Source organism: Heliangelus exortis, chromosome Z, assembly GCF_036169615.1.
Source record: "Heliangelus exortis chromosome Z, bHelExo1.hap1, whole genome shotgun sequence".
NCBI classification, from domain to species: domain Eukaryota; kingdom Metazoa; phylum Chordata; class Aves; order Apodiformes; family Trochilidae; genus Heliangelus; species Heliangelus exortis.
Window position 1 is genome coordinate 17,967,708 of NC_092454.1, and position 24,114 is coordinate 17,991,821.

The window sequence follows — 24,114 nt, forward strand, 5'->3', positions numbered from 1 at the left end:
AAGGTTTTGGATGGTTACGTGCAAGTTACCTGGTCCTGAGACACCTTTCGCGTTACTGGCTCTTTATCAGTTACAGTTTATATAGGGAGGTGATAGTTTGGGTAGTATTGCAGGTAGTCTGAAATTTGTAGAACTGAGCTTTAAAAGCTGTGATGTTTTTAAAGGCACTTATAGGTGTTTTCTTCAAAAACTAGGTCAATGTTACTGATAGCATCCATTTACTATTATATGGTATCCCATAGGCTGTATCTCAAATTTTATTTGCATCTGCAGGCATATCTGGCTTCCCAAATTGGGTAGTCTTCTGTAGAACAGTTGAAATTAAAGTGGCTTAGTCCCTTATGGTGTTCAGTGTCTATATTGTGGTGGTTTTGTGCTTCATTTGTTTAAAATGACCTTAATTTAATGTGAAGCACACTGTTAACTCAGCTGTGTTTTTCGGCTTCTTTTACTTGCTGTTATATTATTTTGCCAAGAGATGATTTGTACTCAAAGGGCTCAATCTTGAAATTATTGACATAATGCAAACTTAGGGCACATTTTATTGGTTTATTTTTATTATTATTATTATTATTATTATTATTATTATTATTATTATTATTATTATCGTCATCATCATCATCATCCTTATCATTATTATTATTAGATTCTCTGTTTCCATCTGAACCTTACAGGTTTAGTAGTTACACAAAAAGATGAATCATATTTCTTGCAATTAATATTTCTTGGAAACCACTAAGTTGACCCATGCTGATTTAGAAAGTAAGCAAAATAGTTGTGATCTTTGCCGCTCAAAACCAGAAAATTTTGTTTGAAATCTCAACTTACAGTTTGTTTTGTTGTGTTCTGTGTTTTTTGGTTGGTGATTTTTATTTTTTTTTTTCTTGGCTTGGGGTTTTTTGTGGGGTGTTTTGTTTGGTTTGGAGTTTTTTTTAATTTTTATTTATTTAGTATTCTGTTGGTAAAGTGTAGGATTGAAGCCTTACTATTACAAATGGAGCTAGAATTTTTTTTCCTCTGATGCCATCGTTTTAAGGATCAGCATTCCTGAATGTTTGCAGCAGCCTTGTATTTTTCTGCCTGTTCGTGACAAACCAGCTACTGTACATTCATATAGAGCAGTACAGTCCTTGCCACTGGCAGTCTCTCTGTGACAGAGCCTGTAGGCTGACATAAAGTGCAGCCTGTTGTGAACTGCTAAGTGGGAGTCTGCCAAAAACTCAGCAGACAGAACTAATTGGGGAGAAAAAGGATTTTTGTGCCCTCATCTCTGCCTCTTCAATTTTTTTTACAAGACGGATATTGTTAAAGTAACTTGTTTATGTAAGATTTGTCTGCCTCTATTTTCTCATTGCATGAATCATTTTTTAACTTCAAGTCTTGCACCGCAGGTCACTGAGCACTTCCACATGGCGGCTGGCACAGGACCAAACTCGAGACACGCAACTCATCACAGTTGATGAAAAATTGGTAAGGGTTTTCTACTGCTTACTGCGATGATACAGCCTTCAGGGTTTTTTCTGCACAACAGGCATTCAGTTTGGTATTCTGTGTTGTTCTAGGAAAGCTGTATAAATGTGAACTACAAAGCAACAATCTTTCATACATTTTAAGAAGGGAAACATAAGTAAAACATAAGTATGTGAAGGAAATATGGGCCTTCAGAGTGCTAAACAATATAAAGTGATGAGTACCTTGTTTATTATTATTGTATTGTTGCCAAGGACCAGTATGATCTGTAATTTACAACAAGTTTGTTCTTTTTGAAATCTGAGTGTATTTTCTGTGTAGTGAAATTATACAGAATTTTCCAGCTTCCTGAAGTTATCTTCGTTAGGACCCATATTGCTAAAGAAACTGAGTGAAGAAGCATCATGCAGGGTTATCGTCATTATGCACATACACTCAAGCTTTTGAATATGCATGAAGGTTAGATTACAACTAGGAACAAATGCATAACATTCTTCTGCTAATCAGTAGCAGATCTGAAATTTGGCAATATTTTCTTGTAAGTTCTCCCATAATGTGTGGTCTGTTACTCTAGATGCAACCTGACACTTATGTTTACATTATTCAATAGTATAATTTTTTAAAGACTTCTGTGGGGAATGCGTCACAGCAGAAGCATGCTCTTCATTGGTTTTCATATCAATTTTGAATATTCAGGAAAAAAAATTATTCCTATTGTACGTAACAGACAGTTCCTCTTGTAGGTACTTTCTTGTATACCTAAAGTTATAGGTATATATTCGGAATATATACCTAGGAAATATTTGGAATCTGTATTTATTAATTGAATATTTGTAATGAAAGCCCCATGTTGAAACAGCTGGTGTTCAGCCTGCTCTTAGAATAAAACATACCTACTTTCACAACTTTTTAGGGCTTTTTTTTTCCTCACACTTTCTAATAAAGGTGTAGCTATAATAATCTACTCACAGGCTAAAAAAAATATGTTCTAAGCTTCTTTTTTTAAATTTAAAAATGTATAATTTTAGGTTTAAAAGTTAGGGGGAAAATAGTACTGTATTCTAGTGAACATGATTTGCTGCTCTAATCACATAACATGGCATTCAGGAAATTTTATTTATCATATAAAAATTCATGACTCGCTATGTAAATAAAATTCACAAAGTCAAGAGACCTGAATTTCCCCAGACATACTATGAATTGCACTTGATTGGTGTAGCACTGTTCTTTAACTTTAAAAAAATAAATCTAAATCAAATTCTTATAATGCCTAGATTTACAGTATTATGTTTCCCTGTTGTGACCTCAGGTGATGGATACACAGATCTGGAAGAGACTAGACTGCAAAAACAGGCCCACAAAATAAATACTCTGCTGTCTTCCATTTTGTATTTAAATCTACATTATTCTGAGCTAGGGTTATGCATCACTGTCTACCTATAGAGTTTATACTTCCAGTTGAGTGAACATTCTACTACTCTGAAGTTGAAGTATTCTGTCTGCGTTCCTGTAAATGTGAAGTGTGTATTTCTAATGTCATTATGTGTTCTCATTGAGTTGAAAACATTCATATCACAGTTATTGGGGATTGGGGTTTTTTGAGAACTGGTCGTTGCAGCCATTGAAAATGTTGTTTAATTTCAATACGTAGAATGTATCTAAATGGTTATTTTATCCTAAATTCTACCAAGTTTAGATTAAATGGCTGACTGAACAGTATTTTCCTCAAATATAGTGCATGGAAGAGCACATTATAGATGCACAATTTTTTTTTTTGAGATTGTTATAGGGCCTAAAGCAAAATTATATATAAGTAGAGTATTATTTTAAAATTTTCATTTGTAAATTCAGCTAAGTTTTGGAGAAGCTGCCATAATGCCTTAGACTATCCAATAATTGAGATTCTATTAACAGGCAAAAATTTATATCTCATTAGTGAGGAAGGCCTTCACAAAGACATTTGATGTGGTTTTCAACTCTTTTAGGATTAGGAAAAGTTTTCCAAGTGCCATGTGAAGTTTTTTTAACACTGAGAGTTATTGTTTAACACTTAAAGTTACCAAAAACTTTTAACTGCATGTTATATTTGAATTGATTTGTCTATTCCCAGTTAAACCTCATGAAAAAGAAGAGTACTATATTAGCTTATTTTATGTTGTTGCAATACACTTCCTAATTTTAAAGAATATGTCTACATTTTTAAGGGTACGTCTACAAGCCTTTAATAGTAATTTAACACATTACATTAATTTTCTGTTTTTTAAAAAGTAACTAAGCATAAATAACCTGTTATTTCAATTCAAGATGTAATTAAATGTATTCTACATGCTGATATTTAGTGTTTAATTAAAAGGACCCCTCCCCTTGTGTTAACTGCCAGATGTGTGTATCTTATCGTTGGAAATATTTTTTGAAAGATTTGTGGGCTTTGATATACGTTTTTTTTTTTTTAAACAAACAGGAAAGCACATTTAAAAACCCCACCTGCTATCACCCTGTGTATAGGTTTTACATGCATATTAGAAAATAAAACCAAACGGAGAATGGGATAAGGTTAGCCTTGTTTGCTTTATTTCTTTGTAAGTGATTTTGAAAGGCAGCTCTTTTATCAGTTGATATTAACCAGGCTAGTAGAGCAAAACTGCTGTTATTGAAAACTTTTAAGTGCACATTGTAGTTGAATTGATCTGTCTATTTCCAGTACTTATTGTAGACCTTGTATTCCTGTGTGTGAATGCCTATGATAGAATTTGATCAAAATATTTATTTGAATTATCTGGAATTTCATTTGGTTCTGTAAATTATGAGAAATTCCATGTCTTGGGAAACGTGAAATAGAAGGGAGAAGAGCATCCTGTTACTGGATTATTAAGCAGTCAGTCACCTTCCTACTGCAGCCCAGCATGGGTTGAATACTACAGGAAAATGAGTTCTAATGATATAGTAGAAAATACAGTAGTTCAGAACACATTAATTTTTCATAATAGAAAAAAGCAAGGCTGTTAATTATAAAGGCCATTAAATTCTCGTCTTATATAGAACACATTCAACTGATTAGATATTTGCCTCCTGTGACTGTTTTCAGTGAATTCATTGAATAAAATAATCTTTAATAAACAGTTAAATAAAAAAATTTAACCGAGTTAACAGAGGTGACAAAAATACAGTCTTGCATCACACTGTGAATCTCTGGCCACCACTTAGATCATAATCCAAGTGTCTGGACAAATAGCTGGGTGAAAAGTAGTCTCTCAAGACCCTGTTTGCATTAGGAAATTTGGGCTATAGTGGACAAAGGCTGTCAGCAGCAGTTCTCCCTCAGGTAGTGTTCCAAGTGATTTAACTGATTCTGTGTATGGAATAACATAACTTCCACCATCATTATAAAATGCTTCATTGGTTTTGCCGAAAATGGGGGCTTGAACTGTTTTAAATTACTGCAATTTGTTTCAGTCATTGTAAGTGGGGTGTACAGATACTGTTTGTGGTAGCTAAAAGTCATCCAGTTTATCATGTGTGCTTTAAGCAGGCTTCCCAGTCTGTGCTGGTGTGGCTGCATTGTGGGTGTCTAGCCTGGAGTTTCTACAGGCTAAGCACTTTTGTGAAAGTTGCTGTCTGCATTTGGAAGGTACAGTACTAAGTTAGCCCCAAATACTTGTGAGCTAAAGTACTTCATAGTGGTTAAATTGTAATACCATTGCAAAAGCATTTCAAAATTAGAATAACTGCCAGAAAATAGCTGTAGCATCTCTAAAGTAGAATGTTGCAATGATAACGTATATGCTGTAGCTCAAAGCAGAAATTACTTCAAGAACAATTTATAAGGTTTGGTCGCTGGGGAGATGCTAGAAACATTGTGGAACTTTGGTTAAGGATCAGCTCTTAGTTGCAGCCATCTCACAGATGTCTATCAGGCCAAGATAAGATAGGATGAATTGCTACACAGACTATAGTATTCAAGTGCTATTGAAATGGTACTAAAGTTTTGCTGGTTTTGCAGCATTGTGAGAACATTTAGGGATGTTATTACAAGCATGACAGGCAAACCACAATGATGCTACTGACATTTCAACTCCTTTTCTGAAATTTTCTCTGTAATGGTATTAATCTTCTTTGCAGTCAAGAAGTCTTAGTTCTGAACTTAAGCAGAAGGACAGTTTCCTTCTGACTGTAAACAAACCCTACCTAACTCACCAAAGATAACTTGAATCAACCAAATTTGGCACAGAAAGTATGAAAACATTTTTGAGGATGAGCAGATCAAAGTTTTCAGATGATGTTCAAGAGGAGCACTAAGTGCAGTATACTGCAGCAACCTAAGCCAAAACATATTAATAAATGGTTTTCATGAATGAGGGAAAAGTATGGGTGCTGTTTACCTGGTTTTTAGTAATGTCTTGGACAATTTGTCCCATATCATTCTTCAGGAGAAACTGACTTCTCTTAGCTTAGATGGTCTAACTCTTCACTGTGTAAAAAACTGTCTAGAAGGTCAGGCCTATAGGCCTGTGGTGGAAATCAGGTTCCAACTGGTCAGAAGTGGTGTTCCCCAGGGGTTCATACTGGGGGTGAGTTCTCTGTAGTGTCTTTATCATGGATCTGGATGAGTGGAATGAGTGCACCCTCTGTAAGTCTGCAGTCAACAAGTTGGGTGGGAGCTGAGTGTGAGACAGAGAGATCTCGACAGGCTGGAGGAATGGGCCAAGGCCAGTTGTATGATGTTCAACAAAGCCAAGTGATGGGTCCTGCACTTAGGCCACAACAACAAGTCCTGCAACTTAGGCCCAATGCAATGCTACAGGCCTGGGGAAGAGTGGCTGGAAAGCTGCCCAGTAACAAAAGACCCGAGGGTGCTGGGCAACACCCAGGTGAGTAAGAGTGTGTGCCCAGTAAGAGTGTGCCCAGTTGGCCGAGAATATGAACAGCATCCGGGCTTGTATCAGAAACACTGTGGTCTGTAGACCTAGGGAAGTGGTTGTACTCTTGTATTTGGCTCTATCTCAAAGGTTTTGGGCCTCCCACTGACAAGGTTGAGGTACTGGAGCATGTCCGAAGACAGGCAACAAAGCTGGTGGTGGCTCTGGAGCACAAGTCTTAAGAGGAACTGGAGTTCTTTAGTCTGGAGAAAAACAGGCTGAGGGGAGACCTTATCACTCTCCAAAACTATCTGGAAGGAGGTTGTAGCCAGGTGGGTGTCAATCTCTTTTCCCAGGGAAGAAGTGATAGGATGAGAAGAGAGAGGAAATGGCCTCAAGTTGTGCCAGGGAAGGTTTAGATTGGATATTTGGAAAAATTTCTTCACTGAATGGGTTGTCAAGGATTGGAACAGGCTGTATAGGTTAAGTTGTGCTTAGTGACATGGCTTAGCAGTGGATTTGATGATCTTAAGGGTCTTTTCCAACCTAAGCGATTCTCTGGTTATAATAACAGTTGTAAAATCAGTATCGGAAATCTTCAGCAGCTTTCTCTTGGCTGTCCAGAGGTAGGGTTAGTCCTAAACTTTCATTACTGGAAATGTTGTAACTTTCATTACTGGAGCAGCATATTATTGGAAGGTTAACCATTTCAGAAGAAGTTGCAGAAATGATCCATCCCATTTTTTCTAAAAGACTGTGTTATTAGCAACAGTATCCCAGTATCCCACAGTATTTTCAGGATGGAGTCAGTTCTTTCACCTTCACCCAGATCCCAGCTTTGGCTAGGCTTAGAAATCTAGTGAAATTGTATAATCTTTGGTTAGAAAAGCATAAACTTTACTATGATAAACAGAGATAATAATGAAGGTCAAAATAAAATATACAAACAAGTGAAAAATGGCCTGGAATGATGAAACATCTTCAAATCTGAATTTGATAGTCTACAGTGCTATGAAACAAAGGACAGCAAATGAAGCTTGAATGTGTTTTTTCAAGTGTGATCATTGCTAGCTGTCTTGCCCAACAACTGAGGGTATATAATACACTTTTCTGAAAAACAAATCAGTAATGTGTCATAAAATGTCATTTGAGACAATGTGACATTGCATTTGAAGAAGACTGTGTATAGGAGCTGTTTTTGCAACTCTGTGAAGAAAAACACTTGGCAAACTATGCAGTTATTAAAGACAGGCTTACTAGATTTCATTTTCTTGAAACTACTGTTGAGCCAAGAATTCTCCAAGCATTACCACTCTTTTAGATAAGTGGATGCTCTGTGTTTTGTTTTTGAAAATGCTGTTAACCCGTTGTGGGTTATTCCTTGAGGGTGAGCTCAAGCTATTCCTAAGGTAACTTAATGGGATAAAGGAGTTTAGAATAATCTTTTATTCATTTAATCCACTCTAGTTGCAGTATTTATTCAACTGGTTTCTATAAAAGATTCAGTTTGGCACAACATTTCTCTTTAGATGAGGACTGTTACTTAAAAATTTTAGTGTGCCTTATATGTATGGCCCTATGATAGAGTTGTCATACTGAAAGGGTGTATGGTACCAGGATAGAAATATGTGTGAAGATTCAGTTACCAGCACCACCTGTTCCCTTCCCTTAATACCAAATTTCTCTCTTGTATGTTGAATCCCTTCTTTTTATTTTTTCTCTCAATTAGATCACCAACTTCCCTTTTGTTTTGGAATAGTGAAAAAAAAATAGAAATGTACAGTCAAGCCATTTAGGTAAAATGAGGTTAATTAAAGTGTTTTTTTCTATATTCTACTTTGCAGATTGGTTATGAGAAACAGTTTCTATCTTTGGTCAAAATTGCCTTGTGTATGAAGCCTGTGGTTTGGAGAGGTACTTTTCCTCCATCACAGCTGTGTCAACTAAGCAGCTGACCACCTTGTTTGAACTCTATTGTATTTTGGATTCAAGATTTAATAGAGTTTTTTGCTGGTGGCTTATAAAATATTTAATGCGGTGTATCTTTTCCTCTCATTTCACTTCACATGCAATACTAATGCTTTAGTTTGCCTTCAGTCATCTGCAGTTTTTGATGGCTGACACTTTGTACTGGTTCCTGGTGCAGAAGGTATTTAAAGTACAAAACCAAATTCCAAAGTTACTTAAAAATTAAATCCATTCTTTCAATAGAAGTGAAGTATTCAAGACAAGTATGTTTACAAGTAAACATACATACATATTTACTTAATAAAACTTAAGAGTGCACTTGCATAGAGTTAAGTACTTAAAGGCCTTTGTGGTCACTGGTAGTTTGTGAATCTACGTTTTCGCTGCAGAACTCATAAAAAACATCTAATGTGAAATACAATTTTTGAATTGAATTGTGATAAACCTTCTCGTTTCATGTACACCATACTAGTCTGCTAGAACACATATTTATTTCTAAACAGTAATTTTTTTGTGTTTTAATTTAAATTATTTGACAGTTCCTTCTCTATAGTTTTGGCTGGTAGTTGCATTTGGTCTTTAATACAGTACAAGCTCAGGTGTAGATATGTGTGGGCAAAGCATGGTCAACTTCTTTGGAGAGGGAGAACATGGAGGGTTCTGGAGAATATCTCGTGAAGAGCATCTGAGGGAATTGACATTGTTGAGTCTGGAGAAAAGAAGGCTGGAGGAAGACTTTTTCACTCTCTACAACAACCTGAAATGAGATTCTAGTGAAAGTGTGGGTGTTCTCTCCAATAACAAGTGACAGGACAAGAGGAAATGTTCTCAAATTGTGCTAGGGGAGGTTTAGATTAGGTATTAGAAGAAACTTCTTCACTGAAAGAGTTATTAAGCACTGGAATAGGCAGCCCAAGGAGGTGGTTGAATCACCATCCCTGAGGTGTTTAAAAGGCTTGTAGTTATGGTGCTCATGGTTTAGCACTGGACTTGGTAAAATTTGACTGAATGTTGGACTCGATGATCATAAAGGTCTTGTCCAACCAGATTCTGTTATTCTGTGTGTAGTTACCAGATTATCTAGCTCTGTACAAATTTTCAGTTCTGTAAATTCACTGTGTTCTGCTGTTTGGCAAGTAAATTCTTCTTCAGTTGGAAAATCTTAGCTCAGTTCAGCCTATACTGCTTGCTACAACTTGTTTTTATAAGCAGTTGTAGTCTAACAAAGCTTGCAGTGGTTTAGAAAACCCAGTTGACTGGATACTGATAAAGAGCTTTCTGTAAGACCGTCTGCAGGCAAGAAGTCAATCCCACAGTAAAGAACCTTTCTGTAACTCTTTACAGTCCAAGTAAAAAAATTGCCATCACCTTTAGCTGTCTTGTAAGAGCAATAAATATTGCTATATTACTAAATCTCAGCTTGAGATACTTTTTTCACTTTAGAAAACTACACACTTTGCAAGTAACCCAGAACCTCAAATAAAGTGAAACATAGTTGTATCAATGACAGCAATTGCACTCTCATCCCTGCATAGATTTATTTTGGTTTTAGGATAGAGTTTGGATTAGGGTTAGGGTTTGGATTTCTTCTGCAAGCCTTTTTTTTGATGCTTGGTAGTGCTATCTCTACTGGATATTTGAAGGAGGAGTGTCTGAGATGAGGGTCACGCAACTTTCTAACATCTCTAGTGTCTGTTTTGTCTGAGCATCCTTCATGCAACATTCTTGTGCAAAAATTTCAAGGCTTTAGTCTGGGTCAAAGAATAGTCTCTTTGAAGGGTATGCTGGCAATTTTTTTTGTTTGTTTCATTATTTAATATGTCATTTTCTATCAAAGAAAAAGGGTTTTGAAGAACTAAAGGAGTATCATTGTGCCACGTTTAATTTGGCTTCCAAAGGGTTATTGAACATGCAAATAATACACAAGCAGTGTTTGTCATTGGCTAGAAAGAGTAAAAGTAAGGCATTGATATGTCTATCTTTGATATGTCTAGTAGTAATAAGGAGTAGGAATAAGTAACTTTAGTTTTGGAGCTATTTTGTAGTAGTTTTGCTTTTTAAAGACTAGAGAGTATTTTTGTGTTCCTATAAAATAATACCAGTATCTGGAAACAATATCATTATCTGAACACTTTCACTTGGTTATGAAATATTTCTTTAGAAGACATGAATCATTCATGTCCTGCAAGGACATGAAAAGCAATCACTCTACTCCTGTAGAGAGTTTGCTTGTTTTGTTCAATGAAATGTGTTTTGGTTTGTTTTGCTTTAATATATATAGTACATCTAAGTTACAGATTCAAGACACAAAATCTAACAATTGAAGTTCTATGTAGACTTGAAAAGTGGTTCTATTCAATGAAGTTCTATCTGCATCATTTTATCAGATCAGAAGACAAAAGCTTTCCTTCTCTGGAAAGGCCAGTAATTATATGGAAAACATTGAGCATCATAGTCAAAGATAGTTCTTCATTACTACCTCTTACTACTCAGAAGTTCAGTCATAAAATGGAACCAGATGCTCTTCTAGTTCTGGATGGCTTCCTTATGAGTTATCTTTCATCTGCTTTCATGGCTGCTCTCTCAAATTAAGAACATGAACCTGTGCTAAGTGGGGACATGAACCATGGGGAGAGGCCATCTGATATTCAGATCCAGAGTTATAATATGCAATTTAGTTCTCATGTCATGGAGAAGTATGCAACTGCAGGAAAGTTGCATGCTTTTTTTGCATACTTAGTTCTGTTCACTCCATTAAGCCCATTACACTTACATGCAGTGTAAAAGCAAATCTTTGCTTGTTGGGGAAATAACTTTTCTCCTATTATTTGGTAGCGTGAAAACCATTTTAACAAGAAAGAAGAAGCTGAGCTGTAAGGAGTTTCAACAAAGTACTGATTAGACATACCAAATACAGATGTTGGATGTTATACATTATAACATCGAGGATGTTATAATGATGTTGGAAACACTTTAAAAAAAAAAAAGTCATGATTAGTAATTCCAGTTACAAGCATCTGAAGTTGGTAGTTTTTCTTTACAGATTAATTTTATAGATAAGCACATATATTAGTGTACAAAAATGCACGTTTTTCTATATAGGCTAACATCATTATAAATTGTATATATTTTAAAGCTTTCACTGAGTCGCATGTTAACCAGGCAGGAGCTATTTTAGGGTTAAAGTTGTTGTCTGCACTAATATTTATTCTCTATTCATCTGTTTTGTATTTTTTCTGAGGTGAATTTTCCTAGGACCACATTTTTGTTGCCATGACTGCTCCATTTGAATGCACTCTTGGGTCAACTAATTCTGTTTCACTGCTAAGTCAGTAGTCAAATATCTTCTGTAATGTCTGTTTTCAATACAAATTCTTACTATTATCACCGTTTAATAAAACTCTTTTACATTGTACTCTCCTTTTTTTCTTTTCTCCACAGTAATGGAAAACTGAGGGAAAGATGAGGTGTATCAAATTGAATTACTGAATTTAATTGGTGATGGATTTCTCTCTGTTGTATCAGGGAGTATGTGACCATTATATCTGTCCTGTAAATAACCTTAAAGGCTAAGCATATGAAGGCCAAAGCACAAATTCCAGGCACAGGCTCGTAGATAGAACAAGCTAAAAAGAGTTTGTTAAAAAACACTAACACATTATAGTTGTGATTCAGCTTTTTTTGAGAGAGATTGTAGAAAGCTTCAATTTTAACTAAATATATAGGTAATTTATGTAACAAAACCCAGTTTTTATCCAGTGGAATTAAGCTGCATATTTTATTGATGAAGATGAAATGGCTGAAGCCTTATCAACCTCTTCCATCCCCACCGGGAATTAATGACTGTGTTACTTTTAGGAAAGAACCTTTTAAAACACAGTTAATGCTTAAAAGCTGTATGCACTAATTAACAAAGTGCCGTGAACATTTAAGCTGTTTAATAGCCGCAACATCCCTGTGGCAGAGATCTTCACTATGCTAACACTGTGTAACAGTTCTCTTTTGTGCATCTCTTTAATGAAGGGAACTCTGTCAATTCTTTCCTTGCTTCGCTACCTGCTGTGTATGGAAATTATGTACACTATTTAGAACTTGCTTTCAACTCTTGAAGTCCATGCATATTGCAAAGAAGTATTACATCTTGTGTTAGGGTAAGGAACAGCTTTTAACAGGTCTGGCACCGTTGTAATTTCTTAAATACAACTTTTCTTCTAAAAAGGATGCTCCAACAGGAATTTTGGTCTAAGTTTGCATTTTTTATGTCTGTTTTTTCTCCTGTATACCTCACAGTACTTGTTACTATGTGTCAGAGATCTGTTACAGGAAACCTGATTGGGAATGTGCATATCACAATCAGGATTTCTCAGTGTTGTTCCTAGCAGATCATGCACTGTTGTGATAGTATTGCCAAGTGAAACTTTAATACACTATTTTTGGGTTTTTTTTTTTTCCCCCATCTTTGATAAATGTTTTTTTAATTAAAAAAAAGCCCAAATAACACTTAGACTTACTTGATACCATTAAATAAGGAATAGGTAGTTGGGGGGTGACAGGAAAAGAGTACCGAAATGCACAACAGGAAATTTCAGTATTCTTTGTTCTAGCAGCCAACTTAGGGCAATCATTAGCTAGTTAAAACTGAATCCAGAATGGATGCTTCATATACTATGGTGATAATTATTATGACTTCATAATTGGAAATCTTACTAGAGTCTTAAGACTCCACTACACATCTTAAATTCAAACTTGGTAGCTCAGACCTTAGACTATTTGCTGTCCACATTAGAATATGAATTGTCTCAGGTGTTCCTGCTTCACATCAACAGTTCCAGAGCTTGTGTGTACATGGTGTCCCAGTTCAGTGCCAGGCTCTGAGTATCATGCTCATTTATGTCTTTTGAAGCTTGAAGTAAGGGACCTTTCCACAAAACTTAGAAGAGGCACCTCAGCCACACACTTAACACAGATTAGACCTCTTTTCCTCCAAAGGCTTGAAAATGATGAAACAACTGGTTCCCCTGTTTGGGAACTCTGCAAGGGCCTTATTTGGAAAATTTCTTAATGGGTACTTTAAAGGAAGCTTTGTAATGTTTTCAAATGGGCATAAAGCAGATCATAACTTAATTTTCTTGTTCCTGACAGAATCCTGGAAAACAGTAACTTTATAAAATTAACTTAAGTCTTATGCTTGTGAATTAATTTGTAAATACAGGTAACCTATAATGAAAGTTAAAAGTAAGGACCTTACTAAAAGCATCAGAAACACACATAAAGTACAGAAATTATCCCCAATGTGCGTGAGTACCCTGAGTTTCGGATCTCAGTTGTGGAAGAAGATCGTTCCCTGACCTGATGGCTGCAACTTTGGGTGTTGATGATCAGAACTACATTTAATAGACTGTTAAGTTCAAGAGTTATTGTTAGTATAATTCACTAAAATATTATTGAAATACACTGTGTAGCTTTGTAATCTAGTCTGCTTATTGTAACTTATGCTGTGAATATAACATGGATAATTAGAATGGCAAACTGAATGAATTTTACTGGCAAACTGAATGAAAGACTATACTGTCAGTGAAACACAAGTACACTATACTATTTAGTTAATAATATACTAAAAAAATTAGCTAATTGGAGGAATCAGCACAAAGCTATGTATTCTAGGTGGGTTCTACATGAGAAATAATATCTGTAGGAACAGTTGCTTTTGGAAGTGAAAATGTAGAGTGTTGCTGTAACTGGGAATTATTTTAAGAGGGATGAGATTATTTCACTTGCTCAGTTGCTTTTTTTCTAAATTCAAGTAAACTAAGACTCCTTTTGTTTGAAAATATATGTCTAAAAACTTTGCTATCATGTTATTCCTAAATTTTTTCCACATTTTTTAATCTGAGAATTTTGAAATTGTAGAATCCTTGAAAGTTGTTTGTTGTAGAAAATTCTGCATTTTAAAACACTTTGCTGGTAATAAAGGAGCCATCTCTGTGTGTAAAAAGCAAATTTGCTTACATTTGCTTTGAGTTGGTGTTCTGGAAAGTATATTGTCTGTAGATCTTATTGTGTTACCAGAAAAAGTAGTTTTGAAGATGTACTGTAAGTATCCAGACGTTTTTCCAGCTTGTTCAGGATAAGCACGCTGTTTGTAATTTCCTCAATTTGAAGAATGTAATGACCACACTGATGACTACATCATTTCTGATGACTACTATATTTGATTTACCTTCTCTTTAGTTTAATGATATTTGCCTATACAGCCTTTACAAAACTAATACGTACTGTTAGAGAAAAAAATGTGTTATCAATAATTAAATAACCATTTTGTCTGCTCTTTGATTCTTTTTTCTTGGCAGAAAAACTATGACTACCCTTTTGTACTGAAAGTGGGACTTGCGTGTTTTGAATGCTAAAAAGTTGTTTACCTATCCATCAAGAATGCAGGATGAATGGTAGATAAATTTTGTATGTTTGTAAATAAAAATGCCTCTCTTTTTTTGAGGCTTCTCCGGCCACTGAGAGGTGGCACTCATTTTTATTTTTAGTGTTACGGTTTAAACTAACAATAGGACAACTCATCAGCTTTTGCTCTAACCATTAATCATTTTCATATAAATTATATTCTATGTCTTTTACTGGAGACAAATGTGAGTACAAATTTTGGGAATGTAATGCAGACTACAGGTAAAGTTTTTAAGATATGAGAGAAGGGTAGCTATGGTACCTCCTAGTGTGAAGTCATGTAGAGAGCACCTGGGATTTTTAGTAGTCCAGTCAATAATGCCCATTTACTTTTTCATGGTGTTCTCTCTCAACAAATCCAGTGGCACATGCGATGTTTAATGCCATTATTTTTGTACTGCATTATTTTTCTTGCATGAGACTCTGGGCATGCAAAATATTGGGAAAGTGGAGTGCCTCTGTGCAGTGGGACAACAGGGAAGTTCTCAAGGAGGTTTGGTGAAAACAGCAAATTCTTAGCCTTCGTGGCTATTAGAGTAGCATCCAGCCAGCTCTGAAATACTGAGAGTATGAGTAGACTTTGCTGAAGTTAACAGGACTTGCAGATTTGGATTGTTTGGATGCTGACATTGCTGCATATTGGTCAGTTGACTAAAAATTATTAAAATGAACTTATGTTGAATCCAGTAATGTGACAATTTTTGGTTCTGTTGCATCAACTTTTCAGTGTATCCTTTTCTCTATATCCAGTGTCTCATTAATGTTTTCTGCTAAAGTGACCATCGATAGGGGGTTCTTTAAATAGAAACTTCTATGCAGTCATTATTATTATTAAATAATTTTTCCTGTTTATAATGTTTGATTTTCTTTTTGAAAATACTCTTCTGTCACTGCTTTTCGCAAATTCTTTATTAATTGTTCTGCAGCGTGGTTAGAACACACTATGGATAACACTGTGTTCACAGATCACTGTGATAATGCAGGATGATTGTGAAACCTGGAAGAAAATTATTCTGAGTGATACAGAGTTTCCTAAGGGCAAAAATGCTTTTTTCTCCTTGTTATGTCTGTAGCTGTTAGATAAATGTTGTCTGACCACATTTCCTTCTTTCTGCTCCACTTTTCCACTTAAAATTTGCATAGGTCCTGTTCTTTTTTTTTCAAAAATGCTGTGTTGAAGTGTAGAAACATAAATTTTCTAATCCGGACTTAAAACCTAAGCAGCTGAGCTCACTAAATAAAAAAGCTCCTTTCACAGCAGCTATTTTGTGAGTATTATGCAACATGTTTTGTGCTTTGATATAAAAGCTCCTTAAAAAAGTGTATCACAACATGAATTTATATCAAAACTTTATGCACTTACTCTGGTTAAACATGTTGGGGGTGGGGAGGAGAAGAAGTTGTTGTAGACTCCTATAAAGTACAGAAAATGTCTACTTTCCCTCCGCTCTAACAAGTGTAAACTATTGAGGTTAAGTAGGTGGGGCAACCGGAAGTAATTACTAAGGCCAGTGGCATTTTTTTGCGGTTTAATAAAGGCAGAAGCTAATTATTCAGTTTTTATTTAAGTGAAATGATGCCAAAAAGGAGGTTCCTGCAGAGCAGCTGCACTCCTTCAGTGTTACCCTAATTTACCACAGACACAACTGTCACAAACAGAACTTTTAAACTTGATATATAGCCACGAAAGTAAGGAGCTCTTTGTCTGGAGTGCATGCAGAAGAACTCCTTTATACAAATCAACTGGCAGATGATGGACAATGATGAAAATTTGATTCTTTGAAGTCATAATGGTCATTGAAATGTGTGAAATTCTGGTATTGAAAAGAGAGTGGCTAGCAAGACTCTAAATCCTGGGTGGTTGCTGGAAGCTTGCTGGGAGGTTTTTCTGTGTTTTGACATCAACTTCCCATTGCTTGTTCCCGGTTTCCTTTATTTAAAAATAAATTAAAAAAAAAAAAAAAAAAAAAAAAAAAGGTGGGGGTGCTAAACAGTACATAGTTGTTAGTGGTTATGTACATTTTTTGTCTATGCATGGAAAGAAATGTCATATGAGAAATGCAACACCTTTATGCACACCTGACCCATCTATTCTAAATTACTTGTTTTCACAGGTACTTTCAATCATTTTGTCTCTTTCCCTTGAATTGCTGAGTTCCATTTCTTATCCCCTTTGGAATTTATGCTATCAGTGAGGTACATAAAAGTTCTAGTTTCCTTTAAAAGTCATCTTCATGCCAAATACTGCTTTCTTTGAAACTGCCTCTGTGAACCAGTTTTTATCCCTGCTGTATAACATATTTATCATTTCCTATTACTCTTTCCAGAACAACTCTAGCAAGCTTTCCATCTTGACAAATGTTCTTAAATAGTGTACGTTACAATAAAGACAAAACCTCCTCTTCATTTGTAAGCAATGATGTTTAAAAATAATGTTTTTTCCTTCTCAGCTTATTCCATGGAGATACAAAATGCCTCAAAATTAGTTGTTGGTTTTTTGATTTGTTTTGGGGTTTTTTTAATTAACAAAAATTCAGAGGCATTCAGAGGTTGGGATTAGCCCCCCCATGTATATTAAGAAAAACAGAGTTTCAGAATGCACCTTTTCCAGGATAGCCAGCCTATGTTAAAAATGTGAAGCAATGTTAATTTTTAGTAAAGTAAACCTAGTGAAGCAATGTTAATTTTTAGTAAAGCAAACCTACAGAGTTCACATCTCAGTTCTTATATTGCCACATAATTATTTAGAATTTTGAATGTGAAATGCCTCACTAATATTTCGCTATGCTAATAGAGCAAAATTCAGTGAGGAATACTGAAAAGAAAATAGTAATGTGAACCAGCTGTCAAAAACATCTTTGTTTTGGAAAGTTGGTTCACAGGTAGTTTCAATGAGAACTTGAACTCAGAACAAAGCACTGAAGACACAGTAAAGGGTTCAATCCAGTGCAGTATAGTTCTTTTCAAGTATTATATTGTTTTAATGGCATCTTGGAGCGGGAGCTTTAGCCCATTGAAATGTCGCTTAAAGGACAGGTTCTTCTGTCACTAGCTGGAGCTGTGTGGATGAAATGATCACAATAGAGTGTTGTAATGCATTTTAAAAGTGTGAGAAATCAGTTTGTCTAGACTAAGAGTGCGCCTACAGGGAATAGGAATTTTAGAGCTTCTGTGCTCTTTAGGTGTCAAGTATGTGATAGATGCCAAGCCTTTTTATTCCATGTCTTTGGCAACAGCTCAGCTATGCTACAGTATCTTACATGTCTACAGCAAGCAAAAACAGTGATTTTATGTCAGGACGACTTGGGCTTCAGAAACCAGAAACTCATTGTCCTAACAACTGTCTGTTCAATTGCCAGCTTTAAAATGGAGAAGGTATCAATAAACAATTGCTGGATTCCCAGAAGGCATGGAAAGTTTAGCTATAATTGAACCAAAGGATGAAGAGGTAGCAAATCCATGTAGATATCTCACTTTTGTAAAGTAGGCAGGTTTTAGTTTTCCTCTTGAAATGATTTTTATGGGAAAAAATGTTATAGTATTTGTGAAATAACTTTGATTTGGAGCCAATTCAATGCCCCAGAAAACATGGCTTGAGGGGGCTTAGAGTTTGTCTGGTGTTTTCATTTTAGTTTCATCCAGGTGAACAAGTCTAGGCATTTCTTTACTATGGTTGCCTCATAAATATAGCATTTACTGGCTTTTAATGCTCTTTTTGTCTTATCTTCTGGGTACAGTAATGAGCTTCAAAAGTTCATAATGTTGCTTAACATTTTATCTTTGTTTAATAACTTCAGATAATTTTGGAACCATTTAAAACTCTTTAACTCTGAAGCATAAAATTAATAATATACATATGAGTTACTAGGAATAATAATAATAGTTAAAAATCATAATTTTGAGCATTTTTAAGGGTTACATATTTGGAGGTATTTGATGGTAACAAATCCAGAATTTTTGCACATAGCAGATAATTTCAGAGAGGAAAAAGATTTTTTTTTTTTTTTTTTTTTTTTTTTTTTTTTTTTTTTTTTTTTTTGTGAATCTTCTTGCGTTTTCTAGGCATATTTGTTAAATAGAGAAATAAAGGCTAATACAGTAGCCTGTTCCTATAGACTGACACTGAAACCCCACCAAACTATACTGCAACTAAAAAATACTTTTTGTTAAATAAAGCGCTTTTCCAATTCAAATAAGAACTTTAAGCTATTTACTTCTAAAACTGTGGTTTAAGCTACAGCAGTTCAGAAATGCCAGTCTGTCAGGAGATATTTTAGATACATGTTGTAACATTCCAATGAGTTGTAGTGTTTCTTTTTTCATATAACTGGTAGATGCATATTAAAATTACTTAAAACATTACTTGGTCATAATGAAAGCATTTATAATGGAATTGTTAAGATATTTTGACAGTTGCTTTTGGGAGTCTTGCTAGAAATGTGTGATTAGTGTGCATGCTTGTTTGTTTCCCCTGCTGTTCTAATTGCAAATACAAATCAAATCCTTTAAACGTGCTTCCTTGGTCTGATTTTGAGGGTTTGATCTCCTGAAATTTATTTTCTGAAGTAAATCAAAAAGCAAGACTTGTCTCATTTTAAAGGATGAGCTGTTGACAGCACCAAGAGCCTTTAAGATTACCATAAAACAAAATCCCATAAAGTTAGTAGCTACAGACGTGTAAAGCCACAGTGTTTTATTCAAACTTGTTTGTCTTTTAATTCAAGTCATGGCAGTACTGGCGAGATGAGTTCAATATGCCCAAAGTTTTGCAGCACTTTTTGGACTTTTACCAGTTTATTCTTTGTTCCTGGAGAGAGTAGGGGAGGGGAGGGCAGGGAGGGAGACCAAGGAGCTCCCACTGGCCTTTTAAGTATGTAAGGAACAGGAGTAGTTTAGTGTCCTTAGAGATGAGTTTGATGTTTGATTTCACTCTTTACAAGGGTGAACTGACAGGTTAATTTTATGTAATTACTGTTTAGTTTTTAGCGAGAAAGTTCAGTTTGATTATATCAGATGCTGCTGAGGGTAATTTTTCACAGAAATTCTTGTGAGGTTTTTCCCTATCTTAATCTTTGTTAAAATCAGTTAATACTTCTAGGCTGGTTTTGTGATCCTTCAGTTTTTATCTTTGTTGTGTTTATTTATGGAGGGGTCACAAGCCAAGCCTTAGTAGAGAAGGGAATCATACTGCTGACTAGAAAATGTTACAAGGCTTTTTTTCCGCTTTTTTTTTTTTTTTTTTTTTTTAATCTCCTGAATCCTTTTGTCTTTCACTGACATGTATGTTAGCAGTAGCAAATGTTTCTGTCCTGATCTGAACGTAAGAGTTGGTTCTCACAAGCTGGTATTCATGGCTTGGAAAATTATTATTATGTAATAACTAATAGCTTAAGAAATAAAAAAACTGAATGCTAGTACTTCCTCTGTTGTCTCAAACCATCAATAGATTACTGTGGGAAAGATAACCTCCTGCCTCTTTTTCCATGCTAAGCACAGCTTCTTGATTCAGCAAGGATGTTGGTGCCTCTTAATTATATACAGACTTAAGCCTAAGTGAAATCACTTACACTGCAGGGCATAGCTGGCAGGATAAGATTTTGATGAATAACCCTGTTCATATGAAGTTTAAGCCCCCAACAGTTATATAAAATTTCAGTATTTTTCCATGTATCAGTATGTGCTCTAATATTTTCTTTAAGGGAGAAAGAACAGTTTACATATTTCCTTTAGCTAGTGCAAGCTGGAGCAGTCTTGATTTTGCAGCTGTGGTCAGAGGGTGGGAGGGATTGTCATGTCCTTCTTTTGGCACTAGCTGTTGCTTAGCTGGGAGATGAGCTGGTTCATGTAATTGATCCATGCAAAATCTAATTCACCCGGCGGAGGCAGGATGATAATAACCCCAAGATGCATCTTTCACTTTTATGGGGCTGGACTCAACATAGTTTTCTGCATTTTTAAAAAAAATATCTTTTTAATTTATTTGGTTTTGAAGATTAAAAAATAAAAATTAATCATGAAGTTTCATTAAAAACTGCAAGCAGTATAATCTTACATGTCTTTTATGTGAACCTTTTTTTCACAAGTTTCATTGTGTTTTTATAGGACATCACTGCTTTAACTGGTGTTCCAGATGAGCACATCAAAACCAGAAAAGTTCACATTTTTGTTCCAGCACGAAATGCAATGCAATCAGGATTAAACAATACAAAAAAATGGAAGATGGAATTTGATAACAGGGAGCGCTGGGAGAACCCTTTAATGGGCTGGGCTTCTACGTGAGTAGTTACTGATTTTGGATATACTTTTCTTCTCTATTTGGCTCATACTAGTCATGTTGTAAGCTTGAAGTGTCCTTTCTATCTGTAAATCTACTTTTGTTCTAATGGTACTTAGAGTAAGTGGTTGGGTTTGTTAGGTATATGAGTAATGATCTATTACATTTAAAAGCAAATTTTAGTTCTCAACACCCCCTGGAAAACCTTTAAAAAAGTGTTAATGGCCAGAAGTTTTAACAGTTACATTTGTGGTAATGTTATTTTGTGACAGCATCAGAGAAAGTAGTTTATCCACCTGAAGCAGTAAATCTTTCTCAGCTCTTACTTCAGTCTGTTTGAACATAAAATAACAATACTTAGCCTTTAGATTTTTTTCTGCTATAAATATCCTAAAAATCTGAAATGAGAAGTCATAACTGTATAAAAAGAAAGACACCAAACTATCTAAATTACTGTTTGTTGCAGTGTTACTAATCTTAGCACTAAAAATTCTTAAATACAGCAAAATCCAGGAAAGTACTAAACTTAACTAAATATGCTGTAACTTGGAGATGTAAGTATAACTTGTATGGAGCAAAATTTTAATTCTATATTTCCTATATAAATACACAACCTGCATGGTACAGTGTGGCTAGAATTCCCGTAAACAGGGAAGACTGTGCCAACAATATTGACAGTATTGTAACTTTGACTTGAAACTGTCCTGTTTGAGACATACTCAGAAAAGTTCATTATTCTACACAGACAAACATCAAACACTAAATACTATTTTTCAAACTTCAAAAAGGATACAATATGTATTGAAAATGTCTGGGTGCAATCATACTAGCACTTACGATCAAAGAACCCAAAATTCCATGGAAAAAAAACTTGAAACCTTAAGTATGAATTAATGTGAAGACACGTTTTTTGAAATTTCTTAACATTCTCTATATCCTGTCACAGAATGTTTGGTTGTTTTTTTTCCCTTTGTTTATTTCTTCATAAAATACATATCTCCAGAAATATTAGTAAAAATAATTCAGGAATCAAATCTATTTACGTTGATTTCCCATAAGAATGCTGAGGAGGCTTACAACCTGTAACATTTCAGTTGCATTGATAGTGCAAAGCATTAGGGAACTGGATCTCAAATACTGTTATGTGAGCAAAAACTACTGAATAAATTTTTTTTAAAAATACATGTTTTAATTAATTTTTTTTTTAATAGGAAGCCAAAATAACTTTTAAAAGACTTTATGCCTATATATAACAATGACATAATCTTAACTAAATCCTGGGGTTTTTTTCATTATTTCATTTTGGGCATATTTAAATCGCTGTGTCAGAGGATAATATTTCAGTTATTTGATATATGTATGTCTTGTATGACTCAGATACTACAAGTAGATTTAGAAATCAGGTTGTTGAACAGGTTGTTTCATGGGGCCTATGTGAATTAAATGGTGGGCCATTGACCAGCAGCACAACTTTTCCTCCTGCCCATGTATCCCTCAAGTGTCTAGCCACAGAAGTATGATCTATCTATACCACTGCACAGATTATAATACTGTAGCAGGTGCGAGAAACACCTGCTTTAGTTCAGGTTGAAATTACCTTTCTTCCTAAGCCTCTTCTGCTTTCCATCTGACTTTATCCTAGACAAATTATTTTCTGGGTGGGATTTTGAATTATCTCAGCCAAAATAATGTCTTTAAACCTTTCACAACCATTTGTGCTCTATAAACCACCTAGAAAAATGAGCCATGCTATTAAGGGTTCACCTGTATGCTTAATTTCCCTGCAGTGCACTTACTGTGGGAATTTAATCTGAAATGTTTCATTGTGAATTAATCCATCTCTGCATGCATTTTTATTTTGTCTCAAATAAATGGATATTTCCTGAGTAAGCAAGCTCCAGGTAGGCCAAAGGCAAGGGCTATGTTGAGAATTAACATTGCTAGGTCAAGGGTTTTATAAACTGGTTTGTTCATTTTTAAGAAACTCTTGCAAAAACTGTGAGTGGGCATTCTGGTAATTTCAAGTAATCAGTCAGCACCCAGGACTAGTTTAGAAGAGTTTTGTCTCTTCAGTTTTATTTTCTGCAAAAAGCAGGTCTTAGACGTTTTCCCTTTTACTTTTCAATAATGTAATGGGATTAGTGGATTAAAGCTCTTTAGGGTCTAGGGATTAGAGTCCTTTTCCTCTGCAATGTATTTATTTGCATGTAGGTCTTTTCTATATAGCTGTCATTTTACAGTCTTTACAGCAAAAAGCTTGCTTTTTATGTTGTATTTGGTATTTCTTGGATTTAGTTATTTTCAATGAAAATTATCCAGTTGTAGATCTGAATGAAATGGACCCATGGCATTTTTTATTAATGGGAGTCTGCACTACAGGGGTGCTCACAGATAGTTCTTTAGTATATCTTTTATATTAAAGCTGTAAGAAGCAAAATATGGGGAATGCCTGGTTTATGTTGTACAAGGTCTCATAAGAGACCAAAATGTAGAATCCCAGTTTGTGGTGACTGACAAAATTATCTTAAGGCAGGCAGAGGAAATCCTGCAGCACTGCTGTTGTTGACACTCCGGGAGCATCATTCAGAACTCCAGTTTGCTCACAGATTATCACCAATTTAAACACATGGATTTTCATTTACGAAAAGAAATAAGCTTAATTTAGATTGGGTGAAAGATGATCCCGTGTGAAAACAGAAGAAATTGAGCTCTGCCAGATGAAGAGTGAGTTGAGAGTTTATGGGAAAGAATTTTGGAGCAGGCTAATATGAAAGACACTGTTGGGACTGTCTATTACAGGCCACCTGATCAGGATGAGGAAGCTGATGGGGACTTCTACAGACAGCTAGAAGTAGCCTCACAGTCTCAGATTCTCATGGGCAACTTTAATTATCCTGACATTTTCTTGAAGACTACACACCCAGGCATCCACACTTCATGAGGTTCTTGCAGTGCATTGATGCTAACTTCTCAAGTGATGCTAACTTCTCAAGATAGCTGCTGGAAGAAAACAAGGAGAGGAGTACTGTTAGACTGATACTGACAAATAAAGAGGTTGGGGATGTGAGTAGTGGCCATGAGATGGTGTTC

General features: G+C 35.2%; 1 protein-coding gene across 1 annotated transcript in view; it reads left to right on the forward strand.

Moving 5' to 3' along the window:
- Positions 1-24,114, forward strand: part of NDUFS4 (NADH:ubiquinone oxidoreductase subunit S4) — a 45,951-nt gene that overhangs the window by 15,864 nt on the left and 5,973 nt on the right. Inside the window, exons 2-3 of the mRNA XM_071731881.1 lie at positions 1,392-1,470; positions 20,853-21,025. Coding sequence (XP_071587982.1) covers positions 1,392-1,470; positions 20,853-21,025 — 252 coding nt within the window. The remainder of the gene's footprint in view (positions 1-1,391; positions 1,471-20,852; positions 21,026-24,114) is intronic.